This window comes from Lupinus angustifolius, chromosome LG12 (assembly GCF_001865875.1).
Source record: "Lupinus angustifolius cultivar Tanjil chromosome LG12, LupAngTanjil_v1.0, whole genome shotgun sequence".
Taxonomy (NCBI): domain Eukaryota; kingdom Viridiplantae; phylum Streptophyta; class Magnoliopsida; order Fabales; family Fabaceae; genus Lupinus; species Lupinus angustifolius.
Window position 1 is genome coordinate 17742138 of NC_032020.1, and position 19384 is coordinate 17761521.

The window sequence follows — 19384 nt, forward strand, 5'->3', positions numbered from 1 at the left end:
CTTCCTATTTAGAGAGAGAGGCAAAAAGCAATTGTGGACTATGATTTAAAACTCATTGTCGGTCACAACTTATAGAGCACATCTGTTGTTCCATACAGTGTAGCACTTTACGTATTACTTTTTGATTGGTTGAAAAATATATTTAAATTAAATATATTTATGGATAGTATGTTCACCTATTATTGTATAGTATATGTTGTGTTCTATTTAGACCCTAATATTTGGCTTATGTAATTTACTAGTTAATATTCTTCACATTAAAATTATATTTGGTGAATCAATTTTTGTCTAAAATAATTTGGACACTAAGAGATTAAAAAATTCAAAATAATTTTAAAATATTAGTCAAATTAGTTATTTTATTATTTTGATGACCTCTAACAAATCTACTTTACTTTATGTTATATTCATGATCTTATAGTAATAATTTAAACTTTTAACTTTTAGGATGAAATTGGCACACCTTATAAATTTATGAGGATAATTGTCATACTATTTATTATTTACATTCAAATTTGGAGATGCCGTGATTGACCAATGGAACTTAGGGGTGGGAGAGAGAAAGTTTGTGGAATTAGCAGGAAAGTACGAGGAGGGGTATGTTTGTCATTTTGAAAATCCATTACTTTGGTGTCATGTGATGTTAGGTTTTGACTTTGAATAGTCTGAAAATGAAAATGTGTTTTCTACCCTATTTATTTCCCACTTTTTATATCACTTCATGTACTATTATTTTTAATTGGTTAAAAAAATTATTTAAGTTAAAATTATTATTAATAATTATTTTTTTTGATCAATCATTTATTTTAATACACAAATAATTAAGACAACAGATAGATGTGCACCCTCTTTTATTTAGATTCAACTTGGCATCAGACTTTATATAATATATACTTGAGAATGTAGTTTAGCTCAACTCATCCTAGCTTGGTTGTGTATTTACTCACTTCAGTACTACAACAGTTAATAGAGAGATATATTTATGTCTTTCTAAATATCTTCTTAAATGCTAAAATATAATTTTTCATTTTTCATATTCCGGAAACGACGGAGTATTTGTGTTTTCATTTAAAAATTACTTCATTTTAGAGAATTGTTATGTGAATATGTTATGAGGGTCAAAAATTAACTTAATATAGTTTGGCTTGAACTTTGTTAATTATCCTTTGATTCCTTTCTATCTGGCATGCATCCTAACAAAAATTAGAAGTGTGTTTTTTATATGCTTTTTTTAGGTTATGTTTTGTATGTGTTAAGGGAGTTTAATTATATTTCAATCAAAACATTTTATTAATTATCTTTTTATATTTGCTGAAATAAGGAATTCAGTCCGTTTTTTTGTTTTTTGTTTACGCAGATGTATGTGTACTTTTTCATATACACCAATAAAGATGCTCTTTGCTCTTATAAGATATAATCCCCGCATATGTTATCTAAACTCAATGTAGTTTATGATGTAATTTAAAAAATATATAATATTTGAGTTTAAAATCTTACACTGTTTACACTGTCAGCACATCATCCACTTTTGATTTGTATTACTTTTGTTTGAGAGTCAATAGTGGTTAATAAATCAATAGTGGATGATTGACTGACAGTGTAAAAAACATTTACACTTTCAGTATATACATATTAAATCCATTATATAAATGAAGTGAGCGTTGTTTTGCATATATATATATATATATATATAAGAGATGGTGATATTGATAGTGGCCTTAGTTTGAGGTGTAAAAGTAGATGTAGAGGCCCAAACCTGAATGAAGTAGAAATCGATTTTTTTGGAGTAATAAGATTATTCCAATTACAATATTCATAAAAAAACAACCTTAATAAGTGAAACAAAGGGGCATCTTTAGCCCAGTATCGAAAGACTTGAACCAAGATTTCCAAATGAATAGGATAGGGTATTCGTGCATCTGACACATAATTTAAATATGTTAATTTATCTTCGAAAAAGGGAAAGCACACAACTAATTTCGGGCAGGCACGGCATCATTGATCGTAAGTAACGTGTGCACATTTGCTGTCCCAAGATATAGTGTACCACTTAATGTGTTATTGTTTGTGATTCATGAGAAAAATAATTAATTATTAAAATTTTAATTTAAATATGTTTTTCTAACCAATCACAAACAGTAACACTCTTTGTGAGACAGCAGGCGACAATAACTTAGATACACTGATTTTGATGCTTGTAAATGTAACAGTCGTTCTTCTCAAAAACAATTTTCAATTCTATTTTTTTATAAATTACACTCAAACTATACAAATTAGTAATCCTTTTTTGCACACGTGATATAGAGAATGTTTGGGAGAACAAATACTAAGTTGATAAGTTATTATAACATTTCTCATAACCTATTGAACTAAAATTTAGTTTTGGTTGTTTGTTGAACCAAACAATAACTTTTATTTTCTTTTATCATTTTTATGAACTCATCGGTCACACACTCCAATAAAATAGTTGGGAAAGTTAAATCGTTATATTATTCATTTTTAAAATAGATTGATCATATAAAATAATAAATATATGAGTAATAAAATAAGCTCAAGTATTATTTTTTAATAATAACATTTTAATATAAAAATTATATAATTCTCACATTACTACTAGCTCTTTTTACACAAAATATAAGTTTTTATTTGTTCTCTGTATCATGTCTTTAATAAACTCCAATAAAAATAATGATAGAAAATGTATATTTTTGCAATATTGTTTCCTTTAAATTATCTTTTGGTTCTACATTCATATAATTAGCAATGACTAATTTAAGTATTGACAATAAAAAACTATAATTGATATTAACTTTAGGTTTGAGATCCTGGATATTGATGACCATAATTTATTTTATAGTATAGACTTACTTCCTTTTCTTAAAAACAATTGTGTATCAATTTGCTTCCTAAGAAAACAAAAAATGGTCCAAAAATATTATTTGTGGAACAAATTAGTCTCTTTTAGTTTTATGATCCTTTATACTTACTATTTTGATACACATTTGCTATTATTGAGTGTAGTAATTTGGATTTTTATTTTTTGGAATTAAGATGGTGCACAGGAAAATTTAAAAGGACTAAGTTAGGTATTCATTGTTTCTTTTATAAACAAATATATTTGTTAATGATAATGGTCATGAAAAATAAATGATACAAATTTATTTAATATCCCACAAGATTCTCATAAAAATATTATATTGTGGAGTCTAGTCTAAAAAATATAAAGATCAATACATTTTAATTATTCTGTTATTACAATGAAATAATACTCTTATAATTTAATTTAATTAAACTCATTATCTATTTAAATACTACACTTAATGTAATGCATATATGTAAATTATATGAGAATTATTTAGACACAAAAATGAAATTTGTGATTTTTGCAAATTCACTAAATCTTACTGGTGTAAGCATAATTTAATTTACTAACATTCCCATAAGATGAAAGCTTTTTTGTAAAAGATGTAAAGGTGTATTAGTTACTTTTGTTAGGGACATAAGGTATTTATGAAAGTTTTATTGCTTACGAATATATAATTTCTCTCTATGGCTATTATTTTTTTCGACCACTTTCTTTAATCTAGAAAGTATTCAACAATATGAAAAATAGTGGTTAATACACTCTTAAACTTTAAATTTTCGGACAAAACCTAAAACTAAGAATCTTCAAAGTGGAAAGATAAATAGCAACCTAGGTAGTATATAATCCTTGATCATATTTATCCATCCATTTTGAAAATTTCTTTTAAAGTTGTTTAAATTAAATCCTTATGGAATAATAAAAGAATGGATATAAAAATAAAATTCAAAGAGTAAAGTAAGAAACCGATAAAATTGATTGCTTTTTTAACGTCTTTCCTAAAGAAAGTGATTTTTAAACAAATGAATTATTAAATTAGTTTAATATTTTTTTTTTAGTACAATAGAAAATAAATAAAAAACTAAAAGATGAGGAAAAAATCCATTTACATAATGTTGAATGTTTCCATAAATGACATATCCTACAAAGTTAAAGGGATATTTTGATTTAAAACGAGTTTAATATTTATTTGTTGACAGTTATACAATTAGTATATTATACACATATATAAATTTATTTTATTTGATGATGTATTATTGTTTGGAATTATATAATTAAAGATGAGATAGTTACCTTCAAGTACACTCCTTATTATTCAACCTTAAAAAACAGTCTCTTTATTCTTCTTGCCGGTTCTGGCTCATATGGTTGAGCTACGATTCTAACAAAATTGACTATTGACTAAATTCTTTGACTCTTTGTAGGATACCCATTAGTTATTTTATTCACCAGCTGTGAAATAATTCATAATTCTCCAAAACATAAATTGCATATATGGATCATTCATTATTCTCCAATAGAGTAAATAAATCACTCTCTTCGGAACAACTCATTAACTACCTCAATTTATTTACTCACTAATTTAAATCATTAGATTTTTTAGAATAAGTGAATTCCTCCTCTTGTTCAAATAATATAATAGATTTTGATTGTTTTGACTTTCACAATGGTTTGTCCATTTTCTCATTTCAAAATCATTAATTTAATATATAGGTAAATTATTTAAGAATTGATATATGTTCATTCTTTTAGGAAATAGAGGTAAATTATTTTTACATGGGATTAGAGACTCTAATTGGTAGGTGGACCAACCATCTTTCTTCACCAAAGAATATATTCGGTTTATTTTTCAACGAACATGGGAAAAATAATTTTATTTTTATGATAAAACTTTGAAATAATTTTTTATGCAAAAATTACAGTATCAAGGAATTATACGTCGATGCCTACGTGACTTCGAAGGCAATCATAATTATTTTCCTTTAAATAAAATCATTTCGTAAGTAACTTGAAGAATTATAACCATTTTCTTCAACTTCGATTTACCACAAGTAATGCAACTTGTGTCACTTTGTTGTTGTACTACTCTATTTCCTATTTCAAAAGTACAAAAATATTTGTTTCAAACAGTTAGATGAGATAAATCATTTTCACATTGCTATTGTTCTAAATCATTGATCTCAACATAACATATCATACCCTATGTTTTTCAAAGTTACCTAAGCAATGAGCATGTGGCAACGACAAAAGTGACATACATATGCGTCACTATAAATGTTCTTCTTATGTATGATAATGTTGAACAAAGATCCTATCCATTAATAGAAAGACGAATACTTGATTTTATTTATATTTTTAATAACAAAAGTATTATTCCATTATATATAAAATAACAAAAATGTCTTATAATATTATATTTTTTCATTTGTTATATTTCTCCACACGCCACCTTTATATTGGTAAATTTATAAGTAGCCTAAATTTCAGATATTAGATATTGAGCTGTGACAAATGAGACAAGTAACCTCTATATAATGTAATGTAATACACTAAGCCAAACCAAATATTCTAGCTATCATATTATTCATAAAGTTTGCTACTTAACAAACCCTTCAGCGTTTTCCTCTGAAGGCATATATTTCTATTACTGATTTCAAACTAAACTAACAATTTCTTGTGATCCGTGGTGGCAAAGAGAGTTATGAACTGTGGTGATACAAGATTTGTGGTGAAGCGAAAAGGCAAAGAAACTAATCAAACATTGTGTTTCTCACGTGCAGAGAAGAAGGAAAACATGTCACAGCAAAACAAGAACAGAGGAAAATGCTGCAAACTTATGTGTTATTGGGAGCTACCTGATTACATGAAGGACAATGAATATATCCTACGTTATTATAGAGTCAATTGGTCTCTCAAAGAAGCTCTCTTTAGCATCTTTCATTGGCATAATGAAACCTTAAATGTTTGGACGTAAGATGATTAAGTTTTTTTCCCTTCTTCTCATTCTTTGTTTCAATTATTTGATATGATTGACGTTATATTTTTTTGGATTTTGTGGTTATTTCAGGCACTTAATTGGGTTTATTCTGTTTCTGGGATTGACCCTGGCGAATTTGATAAAGCCTCAGGTGGTGGATCTGTTAGACCAACTTGCCAGGTTTTTGTTACAAACTTTTTTCCACCGAGTTTTGAGTGTGCATGACAAACTCAGCTTCAAACTCATTGGCAGAGATTGAGAAAACCAATCTCTGTGATGCATGTTAGTGTGTTACTAGCAGTTGGTATCATGTAGATCATTTGTCTCGGATTGTATCCCCAATGGTGTCCCCCACTGTTAGACCAGAATGCGACCAGGGAGCCAATCACGAGGGAGTTCCATTGTTACATGGGTATGGGAAGAGTGAAGAGTCACAAGTGATACACCACGTCTTGAACCAAAACCTTAAGGCATTAGTTTCATGGGCCTTTCCTTCTTATAAACTCTTTCACCCCTCTCCGCATATCCAATATGAGACTTCACACTTGAATAAACTCAACACTCACCAATTACGTCTTTCAATTAAATAAAAAAATTAAAAAAAAAACAGAATTATAGTAGTTGGTGTAATTTAACTAAATAGAGACATGAAGATACATGATTTCTTTGGGACATGTAATCCCTATTAGTTGGTATCAACAAAAATTTAGAATAAAGAAATTGACATATACTATAGTCTAGACTAGACTATAGGCTATATGTCAGATATTTTCGTAATTTAAAATTATTTGTTAGAATTTGATGAAGGATAGCAAAGATAATCTCTGAGTAAGTTAATTTATGCAACCTCAAATGGGCCTTGTTTAGTACTTCAAGATCTTTATGTTTATCTCTTTTTACCTAATATCATTGTGTATAGGAAAAACTCATACGAGAGAATCCATTTCCATTTCATTAACTTGTTAGAATGTTGTACATTAGCCAGTGTGGATGTGGTATGTTAGGTAAACTGCCTAGCTAATAAGCATAGCTACTTTTACCAGAATTGTCAACTAAATTTGTATATCATCATCTTTGTAGGTCTTTTTCTTCAAGTGCTGACAAAAATGTTTCGCATAACTTTAAAGATCTTTTTCTGGTAAGCGAGGTCCTGATGAGATTACAGATAGACATATACAACTTATGTTAAAGAAAATGATTATATTAGATTATTTTACCCACGACCCTTGTTACTATAAGAAGTAAATGGTACCATCATGCTATATTATATATTAATTATATGGACAAAACATTGATTTGTAAATATTTTTTAATTGATGTGCTTATAGTTTTTATGGCCTCACTAATCTCTAAGAAATGGACTAATATTCATTTAATCTAGTATTCTTAATGAAATTTCTAATGGTCTCCTACACATATGTCCAAATCACTTCAAACATGATGTTATCATACTTTCTATAAAATGAGTTACAACAACTTTCCCCTTAATGTATTCACTCCTATTTTATAAAGATAGATATGACTTTTTTTTTTATAATCAACACATATACAAGTGTAGGTGAAAATATCATTATTTTATGTTTGCAGAATGAGTGAATTTAATTAAAATGGGCAAGTAAAGATATATTTATCTAAGACTATCCAAGTATGTACAACTTTTAACTCGATTTTAGGATGAAGATGTAATTTCTTTCCGTTTTAGAGTCAAACACAAACTTGAGATATATACCCTTTCAATTACCAAACTTGTATATTATTATTAGCATTTGAAGACTAACATTGTAAGAAGTTGCAGGGAACATCATTACTCTTCGATTTAAGACACCAAGTACCTTTGAAAATAGAACTTCAATCCCAAGAGCTTGGTACAACAAGGTGGCCATTCTTTGTTTTCTTAGGAGGCTCTATGTTCTGTCTCCTCTCTAGCAGTATTTGCCACCTATTCTCTTGTCACTCCCATTCCTTAAACCTGTTTCTATTGAGAATAGACTATGTTGGGATCACTGTGATGATTATCACCTCTTTTTTTCCTCAAATTTATTATGTTTTCCTATGTGAACCTCATTGGCAACTCCTATACCTTGTTGGTATCACATGCATGGGACTATTCACAATTGTAACATTGCTTTCTCCATCACTTTCAACTGGCAAATACCGTGCATATAGGGCCATGTTGTTTTGTTCCATGGGACTTTTCGGCATTGTTCCTACCATACATGCATGTTTTATGAATTGGAGCAATCCTAGAAGCAATGGTACTTTGGGATATGAAATTGGAATGAGCTTATCTTACTTGGCAGGGACATTGTTCTATGTGACAAGAATACCAGAAAGGTGGAAACCTGGGTGGTTTGATATTGCAGGCCATAGCCATCAAATATTTCATGTTCTGGTGGTAATTGGGGCATTAGCACATTATGCAGCTACTCTTAAAATGCTGGATTGGCGTGATTCTTTGGGGTGTGGTACCACTTTTCAATGATGAAATCTTTGCCGGACGAAAATCACATGTCTCAGATCGTGTCTCACTTATGTCTTAGCCAATTAGAATGCTCTATTTTATAGTTTTAAAAATTCTATGATTAACTTGAAACAGAGAATAAGACACCGTTGATATATATATATATATATGATCTTCTTCCTATCTTTTCATAACATTTATAGATATGGAATAGCATTATTACATTGTTGGATTTAAAGCAACTGTGGTATGATATATTAAAAGTCCAAAACATGCTATACAATGGCCACATAAGAGGATACAAATTTTTTTAATTTTAAATTAATAGAGATGTAAAAATAATAAATAAATACGACATAAAGTGATTATATGATTATGAAATCTGCTTACTTTTCCTTATTTCCTATTTACAACATCTTTCCTTATTTACTATCTTCAACGTCGTTCCTTGTTTACCATCTTTTGTGAGAATAACTACAGTATCTTTCTTTATTTACAATCGAGAATATCTTTCCGGATTTAAATATAAACACTCTTATATAAGTTTTATTTATAGGAGGATATATTTTTATTTTTAACAAAGTGTTTGTTAACAGACAGAGCATTAAAAAAGCACGTGCCTTTACGTACAATTATATAAAAATTAGAAAATTAGAAGAGAGAAAGAGGTGAGAGAAAAGGTGAGAAAGAAAAATATGAGAAATAAAATAAATTTTTGTGATGTTTTGTATAATAGAAGAAAGAGAGAAAATGAATAGAAATAAATATTTTTCTCTTTCTCTTTTGTTTGATTTGATAGAAAATGATAAGAGAATGACGATGTTGTGTTCAAATTACAAAAAAATGTCTCTTAGAATAAAAAAAGATATGAAAATGTTTTTTTATTATTAATTAATTTTTTATAACTTTAAATTATAAATTTTATTATAATTTTAATTAATAATTTCAATTTATATGGTTCGTGACATGGTTTGGGACACAATTTGAGATAATAGATTTTTATCCGATAAAGTCTATTTTTCTCTTCTCACTTTTTACTCATAAGTTGAAAGGAAAAAAAATGTAGGCCTACCAATTATTTTCTTTCTCCTTTCTTTATCCCCTTTCAACTAAATGAGAAAATTTTCTTATTTATCTCTAGTTTTTTATTCTGGATTTGGTACTTTATAGAATTACTATTTTAAGTGGTTTGACAATCTCCTTGTTTTTTAATAATAATCTCATTGTTTTCTCAGTTGAAGTCATTGTCGATTCCCTGGTCGTGATAGCATAAATAATTTGACTCCAGTTAGATTAGGAAAGTGAATTAATATAAGTGTAAGTTGGGTTATAGAGCACAAATTAGTTGGTTATTTAAGAGTGTATAATATGTTTTTGTGGCTACTTTTTGACACGTGGACAGCCAGATGCCTCCTTGCATCCAACACATATTAGCTGCACGCCCCCATAGACTCATCACATTAAACACAATATTTGATGCCAATTCAAATCAAATACATTTAGAGGGTGAATGAACGTTGGTTCAAGTTGTACATGTTTAATTCTTCTTTAAGTAAAGTTTTGGGTTCGAGTCTTGTGGATGGAAAAAATGCTCATGAGGAGAGTTAGTCACACATACCTGTGGATGTACCCGGCTCGGACAGGATTGCCTCAAGTACGAGGATACCTGTGGGAAACAAAAAAATCGAGAAGAGCACATTTTATCCTAAAGTTTATATCATTCTATATATCATATGTTTCCTATTGGTCATAAAATATAAATTTAATTCATATTTTATTTTTCTAACCAATGAAAATACATAATACATTGATACAAATTTTAGGACAGAAGACGTTGATTATATGGTGCAAGTAATGTCCAACTAAATTCATTAGATTATGTTTGATTCTTATAGATAATATTTTTGGAGCAATACTTGTTAAATAGACAATTATATGTCCTGAAAAGAATTACGTTGAAGGACAGGTGTTGGTTATAAAAAGTAACACTTCATGGAAATCACTGTTATCATGCACTTTTGAATATTTAGCATTTCCTAATTTTCTATTTTCATGTTTTCTGTTGTTTTCGCCCATTGTTGAGCGAGGAGATACAATTATTGTAGACAATACAGTTCTTCCTACCTAATATTTAATGTAGTCAGATTCCCAAAAAATAAACAATAATGATATTAAGGAATATAATTTGAGGACCACATGTTAATTAATGGATGATATAGACGTAGGATTTAACATGTAAACAATAGTGTAAATGTTTTTACATTGTCAGTAAACCATTTACTATTGATTTGTTAACCATTATTGACACTCACACAAAAGTAATAAAAATTAATAGTAGATGATGTATTAACAGTATAAAATTTTTTACCGATTTTAAACTCTACACATATAGTAACCTCTTCTTTTAGAGTTTTAGAGCAGTACACATGAGTTCTTTCATTTCCTCTTTGAATCTGAAAAGTTTAATGGCAACAGCACTTATTGTAAAAAAAGAAGCAAAAGGGGTGGCTATAGCCTACCCAAAAAAAGGTGTACCTTCATATTCTCATTTCCATTAGAGAACAAACAAAAGTTTCTATTTATAAAAAGTAGGCCTCCACATAGTTGTTTCTTTCACTTGAAATATTAAATGTGGTGTCAGCTTTCAACTTTTTTCCCAAAGTCATTTGTCTACTATTACTCTATTAGTGCAACGTCCATCACCTTGCATTTATGATTTTAAATACAATTGAACTACTATTATAGACTAAAGTTTTTCTTACTAACAACTAATCACATTATTCATATATAACTAACATGTCATCGTTTTTGGTGGAATATGTTTTCTCCAAGATTTGTAGGTTTCAGTCTATTTGTCATGAAAATACATTGGTTAAAAAACTAATAAAATAATTATTATGATGGCTAAATATTGTCCTTAGAGTTAGTTCTAATTGTAAATCTACTAGCTACAAGATGAATAATTTTTTCAATAAGGTAGAATTCGTTGTCTCCTCGTACTATGAGATAATTTATTTTCTTAGATTTACTTAGTATTTAACATGTGTCTTGTTTATTTTTTATAATATATTATAAAATGAAAACTTCTTGAAAAAAGAAAAATAAAACACATATCAAATAATGAGTAAAATTAAGGAGATAATGAAGAGTGGTTAATACAATTTTGTTTTTGATGACTTTAAAAAGCATCCCAACCATGCTTTAAGTATTGAATCAAATATCACAACAAAATAGATCATATTTATTTCCCTTCATTACTTACATGCAAGGTGACAACTATTCACAGGGTGCCAGCTAAGGGCTTTTCCTACCACACTAATCGTTTTTTTATATATAAATAATAAATTAAAGTCATTTATGTAAATGTTAATCAATAAACTAATTAGAATACAATGTATAACTTACTCTTTGGACTATAATTTTCTGGCACTATTTAATTGTGAGGTTTTATTGTTTGGATTAGATGCAATGCCTTCTCATCTCCACTTTAATCAAGATCACCACCAGTACACATTTTATTGTACATTTATCAAATCATTGTAGTAATTATAATTATATATAGTAAGATTAAATTTAAGTTTCACAAAATTATAAAAAAAAAATAAATGTAAGTATTTAAATAATTAAGTGGTTAATATTTTTCTTTGGGGTTTACAAGGGGATGTATATTAAACTCCAACATTACTAGAAATAATCATAATAACATGTTTAATGTAGATTGTGTTTTTATATTATGATTATAAATTTAGAAATTATAATTTACGGTATTATAAACTAAAAAATAAATAAGTCCATCAAATTTAAACATGTTTACTTTTCTCATGATTTATGTTTACATGAAAAGTATACAAAATCTGAGTCATTTTACTTTTGAGTGTGTGTAGCAATAGAGGCACTTGGTGATTGAGTTCTTGAACTATCTCTATCATGCTATCCACTTTGATATGAGTCTTAGAAAATTTGCAGAAAATGTTGTCACTTTTTCGTAGCCATATATATGATATATGCCAAAGTATGGAAGTATAATTATAACACGCAAGTTCAGAATATAATCGGAATATCAACGAATTATGTGGTATATATATAATATACGTTCATTGTCCACAAATTTCACAACCCTACTCACTCACCAACCCTATAATGTTAAGAATTGCACCAAGTTGAATTTTTACTTTAAAAAGCTGAAGATAATTTTAGATTTATCATATTATTTCAATGGGTATATATCGTTTCCATGATTTTTTTTCCATAATTCAATAATAAGTCAATCACTCCCAAATTATTGTTCTTTTTAATTGGCATTACATGCGGATTCCGTGGATTGATGAGATTTCCAAACTTGGTCATTTTTAGATATATAGTTGTTCTGATTTTTTAGTTTTAAAATTTTAATTTGGGACTTTTTTAGTTTTAAAAAAGGAAGCTAATTTTGTGCATTTGTTTAGATATACAATTGTGCTGATTTTTTAGTTTTAAAATATTGAAGATAATTCCGGGTCTGGATTTTGTTTAACTTTACAAAAAAATGAAGATAATTTGTGCGACTTGCAGATTTTTTTTTGTAGTTATTAATAAATTGAAATTCCACGGGCATAGTTAAAATCTCTTATTATCTGAGGTAAGATGATTACTGTTTTTTCCCTTTCAAGGTAAATAAGGATGATTAATATGAATACATAATTTATATTTAAAATCGTATATATAAAGTTGATAGGGTTTATTATTGCACTATATGTCAAACTATTGTTGGTTGGATTTCCATTTACATTAGATTTAATATTCTTAATTGTATCAATATATAAAAGGAAACATCTAAAAATATTAAATTTATATACATATTATAATATATTAAATTGACAAAATGATAAATGTACGGACTATAATTTTCGAATATTCCAATTTTATTATTAATATCTCATATATATGAAACAATTTCATTCAATATCATTTATTTAGTAAACATTTATATTTCTATATAATTTACATACTTTTATCTTTAAAATTAAATTATCACCGCTTTATATCTTTATTTTTTAATTTCAGACTATATATCTTTCATTTTTAAAATTTTATCCTATATATCTTTCTTTGTAAAATTTTAGCTTATATATCTTTTTTATGCACTACTGGTATAACATTTTTGGAGGATAATCATTCAGGTGTATTATTTTAATTAAGTAAAAAATAATTAAAAATAAACAATGAATAATATAATAATATAGAAAATATTATATTAACGATGAATACATTATTTTTCCAATTAGGAAATGGTAATATATTAAATATGTGTATACATATTTGCCTAGTTAACCAACACAATGTTGGTCTAGTTGTGTAATCAACTGAATTTCTAAAGTCGATGATTCGATTCCTGATAATAACATTTATTGGAAGGAATAACTACAATCCAATACTAAATGATGTACTCTCTAAATATCATCTAACATTTATATTAAAGATTTAATATGTATACATTGAAGTGTAAGTTTTTATATTGTCAGCAAATTACCCACTATTCATATGTTTAATATCATTAATTCTATAAAAAATAATACAAATCAATAATAAATGATGTGCTAACAATGTAAAAAACTTTACACTATCTATACATAAATTTTAAATTATTATATTAATCACTTTCCTCCGCTATTAAGTGAAAAGTGGTGTAAATAAGTGTTAGGATGAGAATATATAAACTTTGGATAAAGATTATAATTATATTTTCTTTTATTTAACTTTTGTTATTTGTTTTGTTGGTGAGAGAAAAAAATGTAATATATATAGATTGTCGATATTAATATAATTATATTTTCTTTTATTTAACTTTTGTTATTTGTTTTGTTGGTGAGAGAAAAAAATGTAATATATATAGATTGTCGATATAAATGTTTATATACAATTAATATATAATCTACCATCCATTTAATTAAATTTTAAAAATAATCAATTGTGGTACAGTATATCAAACTCATACAATAGAACCAACAGAAGTTGACTCAAGTGATACATGCTTGATTAGATATCGAGTTCAAGTTTTGTGGATAAAAATGTCTATTGAGAAAGTTAGTTCCACACCTTATATACTTGTAGATGTTTCCGACTCAGATATTATTTAGTAGTAGGAAAATACATGTGAGATAACAAAAAAACTCATTCAATAGAATGTCACTTTATACGTATTTTGTCATAAATAAAAAGAAAGAAATGAACAAACAGTGTGCTAGAGGCGAAAGGACAAACAGAAGTAATCATCAGTTCATATTTGTTGTCTGCTCACACACCGAATCACTTTCCACTCTCTCTTCTTCTTTCTCTTTTTGTTCTTCGATTTTTGGTTCAGGTTAATCCAACTACATCTCCCTTAGATCCTGATTCTGATTTCTACTTCAATTCTCTCTTCTTAACTCTTTTAACATCCTATTATTCACTCTCTTCACCCTTTCCTTCACAATAAGGTTTCTTAATTTTTATTTTTCTCTCTTTTTTTTGTCATGTCGCCGTTTTGGTTGTCATATCTTTGTTCCCCTTTATGTTCCTGGTTTAATTCATAAGCTTTGTTCGGTTATTTCGAACTCTGTTTCTCTTTATGATATTTTGAACGGGGTCGGTTATGTTTCATGATTGATTACTTACTTGGATCTGAATGCAGTGATATAATGATCATGTCATAATTTTTGATTTAAGACAGTTTTATAATTTACAATAAAATATGTATATAAAAAACTATGTTTGATGTTAGAATATTTGAATTAATTTGAAACGACTAAGGAGTTTGGGATTTGGTAATGAATGATAAAGTTTTGTTTTTGTTGTGGCAGAATTTTGGGATGTCAGGTGTGTCGCAGAACAGTATTAGAAAAGCACTTGGAGCCCTCAAAGACACCACAACAGTTTCATTGGCTAAAGTCCAAAGTGGTTACAAGGTAGATTAATTTGCACATCTCTTGGATTTGATGTTCTTCATTCGCATATTTTGATTGCGTTATAAGTCGGTTTATTGTATTTGCAGGATTTGGACATTGCTATAGTCAGAGCCACAAATCATGTTGAACATCCCGCGAAGGAAAAACATATAAGAGGTTTGTTCTGTATTGTTATGATTGTTTTAAAGAATGTATCAAATTTTGTACAGATTTGTCTACTACTTATTTTATGTGTATTATATTTGTTGCACACTTGTTGATTGTACAAGGAACAATTGTTGGATATGTCAGGGTTTTGATTCCAAGTATTTATGTCCTTTCTTTTGCAGCTATATTTTCAGCAGTCTCAGCTACAAGACCTCGCGCTGATGTTGCCTATTGCATTCATGCTCTTGCAAGGAGATTATCAAGGACACATAACTGGGCGGTGTGTGCAAAAGCTTGCTGATTAAATCTGTGGTTTGAGATGGAAATTTTTTCAAAGCGTTCACTTAACATTTCGTCCATAAGTCATATTGCTGAACTATTATTCTGTGTCCTCACTTCTGGAGATGGTGGCTTGGACATCACACATTAACTAATAGGCTTATAGCCAAATAAAAGGGGGAATGAAAAATAACATTCAAGATTTTTGTTTAGCCAAATACTGAGACAAGTTCTTCACAGGCTTCTCCATTAATAGTATGAAAAATAATTAATCATTTCATACATATGACCTTGTTTAAAGACTGAGAAACATATATACTTTTCATCTAGTTCTGAAACTTTGATATTTATATGCACTATATTTTAATGGCTACTTCTGCATTTCTTTGTGCAATTTTTTTGTTGACCTGAGTTTTTGTGTAACTCGCTACTGAGCATGTTCGTGTGTTTGTTCTGCTTCTATGTCGTTTACTGACAAGTGGTTTATCCATAGGTTGCATTGAAGACTTTAATAGTTATTCACCGCGCTATGAGGGAAGTGGATCCCACGTTTCACGAAGAACTAATTAATTATGGCAGACGTAAAAGTCATATGCTCAATATGTCTCATTTTAAAGATGATTCCAGCCCAAATGGTGCACCCGTCTTTCTCTCCACCATTATTTTATCATTTTCGTTATTGTGTTTGTTAACTTTGTAGTTGTCATCTGCTCAGCATGGGATTATTCTGCATGGGTGCGCACTTACGCATTATTTTTGGAGGAAAGGCTGGAATGTTTTCGTGTGTTGAAGTATGACGTTGAGGCAGACCGTCCTGTAAGTAAAATGCTTTTCACTTGTATCATTTGTTTTCTTAAGTTTAAGAATTTAGTTTCTTACTTCTATGTATGTAGTTAAATAATCAGAAGCCATCACCTCGGATCTCTATATCATCAAATGTTTACATCCATACTTCTGATTTTTTGATAAAAAACAAATACACATTGAAGGAAAATTCATTAGTTCTGAATTTTGGCAGAGGACCAAGGATTTGGATACTGTTGAATTGCTAGAGCAGTTGCCAGCTTTACAACAACTTCTCTTTCGAGTTATTGGTTGCCAGGTAAGCTTTTCATGCAAGTAATTCAAGTTAACTTGATGTTGATCCGAACATTTCAGAAATGGTGGTTTGGAAGTTGGATTTTAAGGAACAAACTTTACAATGCCTGCAGCATTATAATTGTAAAACTTATTTTAACATTTGTGGTTGCAGCCAGAAGGGGCAGCTGTGCATAACTTTGTCATTCAGTTAGCACTCTCATTGGTAGGTCAATTGTTTAACCATACATACTCTTCAATAGTTTTTGCTTTCATCACCTTTCTAAGTATACTTTATATTGCAAATAGGTTGCTTCGGAAAGCATTAAAATTTATCAAGCTATTAGTGATGGCACAGTCAATATGGTTGATAAGGTATGTATGCTTATGTTCAATTGATTTGAAGCTTGATGATTAAATTTCTATGTTATTTATTAGAGTATTGTTACAGTTTTTTGACATGCAACGCCATGATGCTGTGAAAGCTCTTAATATATACAGGAGGGTTGGACAGCAGGTATCTCATATGAAATAATTTTTTTTATTCTTATTTATTTATCCAAAAGTTCTGTTGCAATATTCTTTATTTGGATCCAGGCTGAGAGACTGTCAGAATTTTATGAAATATGCCGTAATGTTGATATTGGACGTGGAGAGAAGTTTATTAAAGTTGAGCAGGTCCGTTGGATCTTGTATCATGCTTGATTATATCAATGGCATTTTAGTTGGATTATTCAATAATTTTTATGAAAGATAATACTAAGTGCAACAAGTTGATGATATGCAGCCCCCTCCATCATTTCTGCAAGCCATGGAAGAGTATGTCAAAGATGCTCCTCACGGATCGGTAGTTCGCAAGGATCAGGTATGAATGACCAATGACCAAGAATCTTGTTTTAAGTTATGAGTGCAATCAGAAAGTGTCAAAGACGCAGTGTATGCATATTTGCTACTAAAGATTGTATTTTGTTGAAAAAAAGCTGGTTCAACCATTGTTGCTATCTGGCAGGTTTGTATATATTGAAAATTTGACGTTAATACATTATAATTGTTTCCATCAAGTTATTCATGGAATCCTATTGTTTGACCCATCCAAACATTTTGGAAACTCTTCCATTACTTAAAGAAACATAAAAAATTCTGTCTCTTTTTACATGGCATATGTTTGGTACAATATTTTTTATTATCTATTTGGCAAGAATTTTGCCGACCTCACCTATAATAGGATAAAGGCTTAGTTTTCAGAATGCTTCTACCGTAGATTTTTTACCAATCAACACTTTCATGTCAATTAAATGCAGGCCACTGATTACAAAGTTGGCTCTCCAAAAGAGGTCTTGGCTAGCGAATACAAAAGGACACCAGAAAAGGAGGAACGTCCACCCTTGCCCACTCTACTTCCACCACACGAACCCTTAAAAGTGGAGGCACCAGTAGTTCAACCACCTCCTGATTTGCTGGTAAGTACTAAGTACTAGGGGATTTTTTCCCGGTTCCGTGTTTTTGGAATATATGACTAACGATTTTCTGTCCTTTTGGCTTTCTGACTAGAATTTGGAGGACCCTGTTCCTGCTGCTTTAGAGTTAGAAGATAAGAATGCCTTGGCTTTAGCAGTCATCCCTGATGGTAATTCATTTTCCCTTCTGCATTTTTCTAATATGTTGGATAAGAGCTTACTAACATGCACTTCTGAACCTTTGAAAACAATAACTGGTTCATAGATCACATTATTAGGATTAAACCTCCCAATATTAGTGGCTAATCAGTCATATGTGTGAATATACTCTAGAATTGTTTTTCCTTTTGAGCACATTGCTGCCCATTACGATTTGAATGCTCCAATGGATAATTAAATTGGATGAAAGTAAGCATCTTAGGGTCAATTCATATGATATCTTTTTTATCGTGGTTTCAGCTGATCAACCAAATTCTGCTGTTCCAAATCTAGCAAATGGAAGTATAGGTTGGGAATTGGCACTTGTCACAGCTCCTAGTTTAAATGAGAGTTCTGCGACAGCTAGCAAACTGGTATGCTTTCTTCAACAATTGTAAACTTAGTTTAAAACACATTCATTTTCTGCTAATGAGTGATGACCTATTTGGTAATTAGGCTGGAGGTCTGGACAAGCTTACATTAGACAGCCTATATGATGATGCAATCAGGAGAAACAACCAGAATGCTAGCTATAACCCATGGGAGCCAGCACCAATGGGAGGCATGATACAACCAACAATGCACAATCCATTTTCCGCCTCTAGTACAGTGGTCGCTCCACCTTCTTTTCAAACGCCACCTATTTCTACCCAGCAGCAAGCTTTCACCTTTCAACAGCAACAACACACGACGATTGCCCCTCAACAACCATATGTAAATCCTTTTGAAAATCCTAATGGAGCCGCTGCCCATCCTTATGGCTCAGGTATGCCTGTTCAATCACAAAATCCATATACAGGCCTCATCTAGACATTTTCTCTGGAAACACATCCTTATCATCTAGATACTCAATCCAATAAGCTCAAGGATGAAAGATACACTGATACTCTCTGTTCTGGATTCTGAGATTGGAGACATGAAAAATAGACAGACTTGTACCATATTTGTGTGTGTGCCATAGATAGCTAGAGTGAAATTCTTTTTGAATAATTAGCCGGGGGG

General features: G+C 29.6%; 2 protein-coding genes across 2 annotated transcripts in view; both read left to right on the plus strand.

Moving 5' to 3' along the window:
* On the plus strand, positions 5497 to 8349 carry LOC109362015 (heptahelical transmembrane protein 1-like). The gene is made up of 4 exons (XM_019607590.1): positions 5497 to 5833; positions 5931 to 6020; positions 6921 to 6978; positions 7636 to 8349. Exons 1-4 carry the CDS (start codon positions 5565 to 5567, stop codon positions 8320 to 8322), a joined length of 1104 nt encoding a protein of 367 aa, XP_019463135.1. The 5' UTR covers positions 5497 to 5564; the 3' UTR covers positions 8323 to 8349.
* The window catches only part of LOC109362968 (putative clathrin assembly protein At5g35200), a 5225-nt gene continuing 354 nt past the window's right edge, over positions 14514 to 19384 (plus strand). Inside the window, exons 1-16 of the mRNA XM_019609078.1 lie at positions 14514 to 14641; positions 15120 to 15224; positions 15311 to 15380; positions 15554 to 15651; positions 16144 to 16285; positions 16366 to 16466; positions 16669 to 16752; positions 16903 to 16953; positions 17037 to 17102; positions 17179 to 17244; positions 17325 to 17405; positions 17515 to 17592; positions 18029 to 18187; positions 18279 to 18354; positions 18644 to 18756; positions 18839 to 19384. Coding sequence (XP_019464623.1) covers positions 15129 to 15224; positions 15311 to 15380; positions 15554 to 15651; positions 16144 to 16285; positions 16366 to 16466; positions 16669 to 16752; positions 16903 to 16953; positions 17037 to 17102; positions 17179 to 17244; positions 17325 to 17405; positions 17515 to 17592; positions 18029 to 18187; positions 18279 to 18354; positions 18644 to 18756; positions 18839 to 19192 — 1635 coding nt within the window. The 5' untranslated portion in view covers positions 14514 to 14641; positions 15120 to 15128 and the 3' untranslated portion in view covers positions 19193 to 19384. The remainder of the gene's footprint in view (positions 14642 to 15119; positions 15225 to 15310; positions 15381 to 15553; positions 15652 to 16143; positions 16286 to 16365; positions 16467 to 16668; positions 16753 to 16902; positions 16954 to 17036; positions 17103 to 17178; positions 17245 to 17324; positions 17406 to 17514; positions 17593 to 18028; positions 18188 to 18278; positions 18355 to 18643; positions 18757 to 18838) is intronic.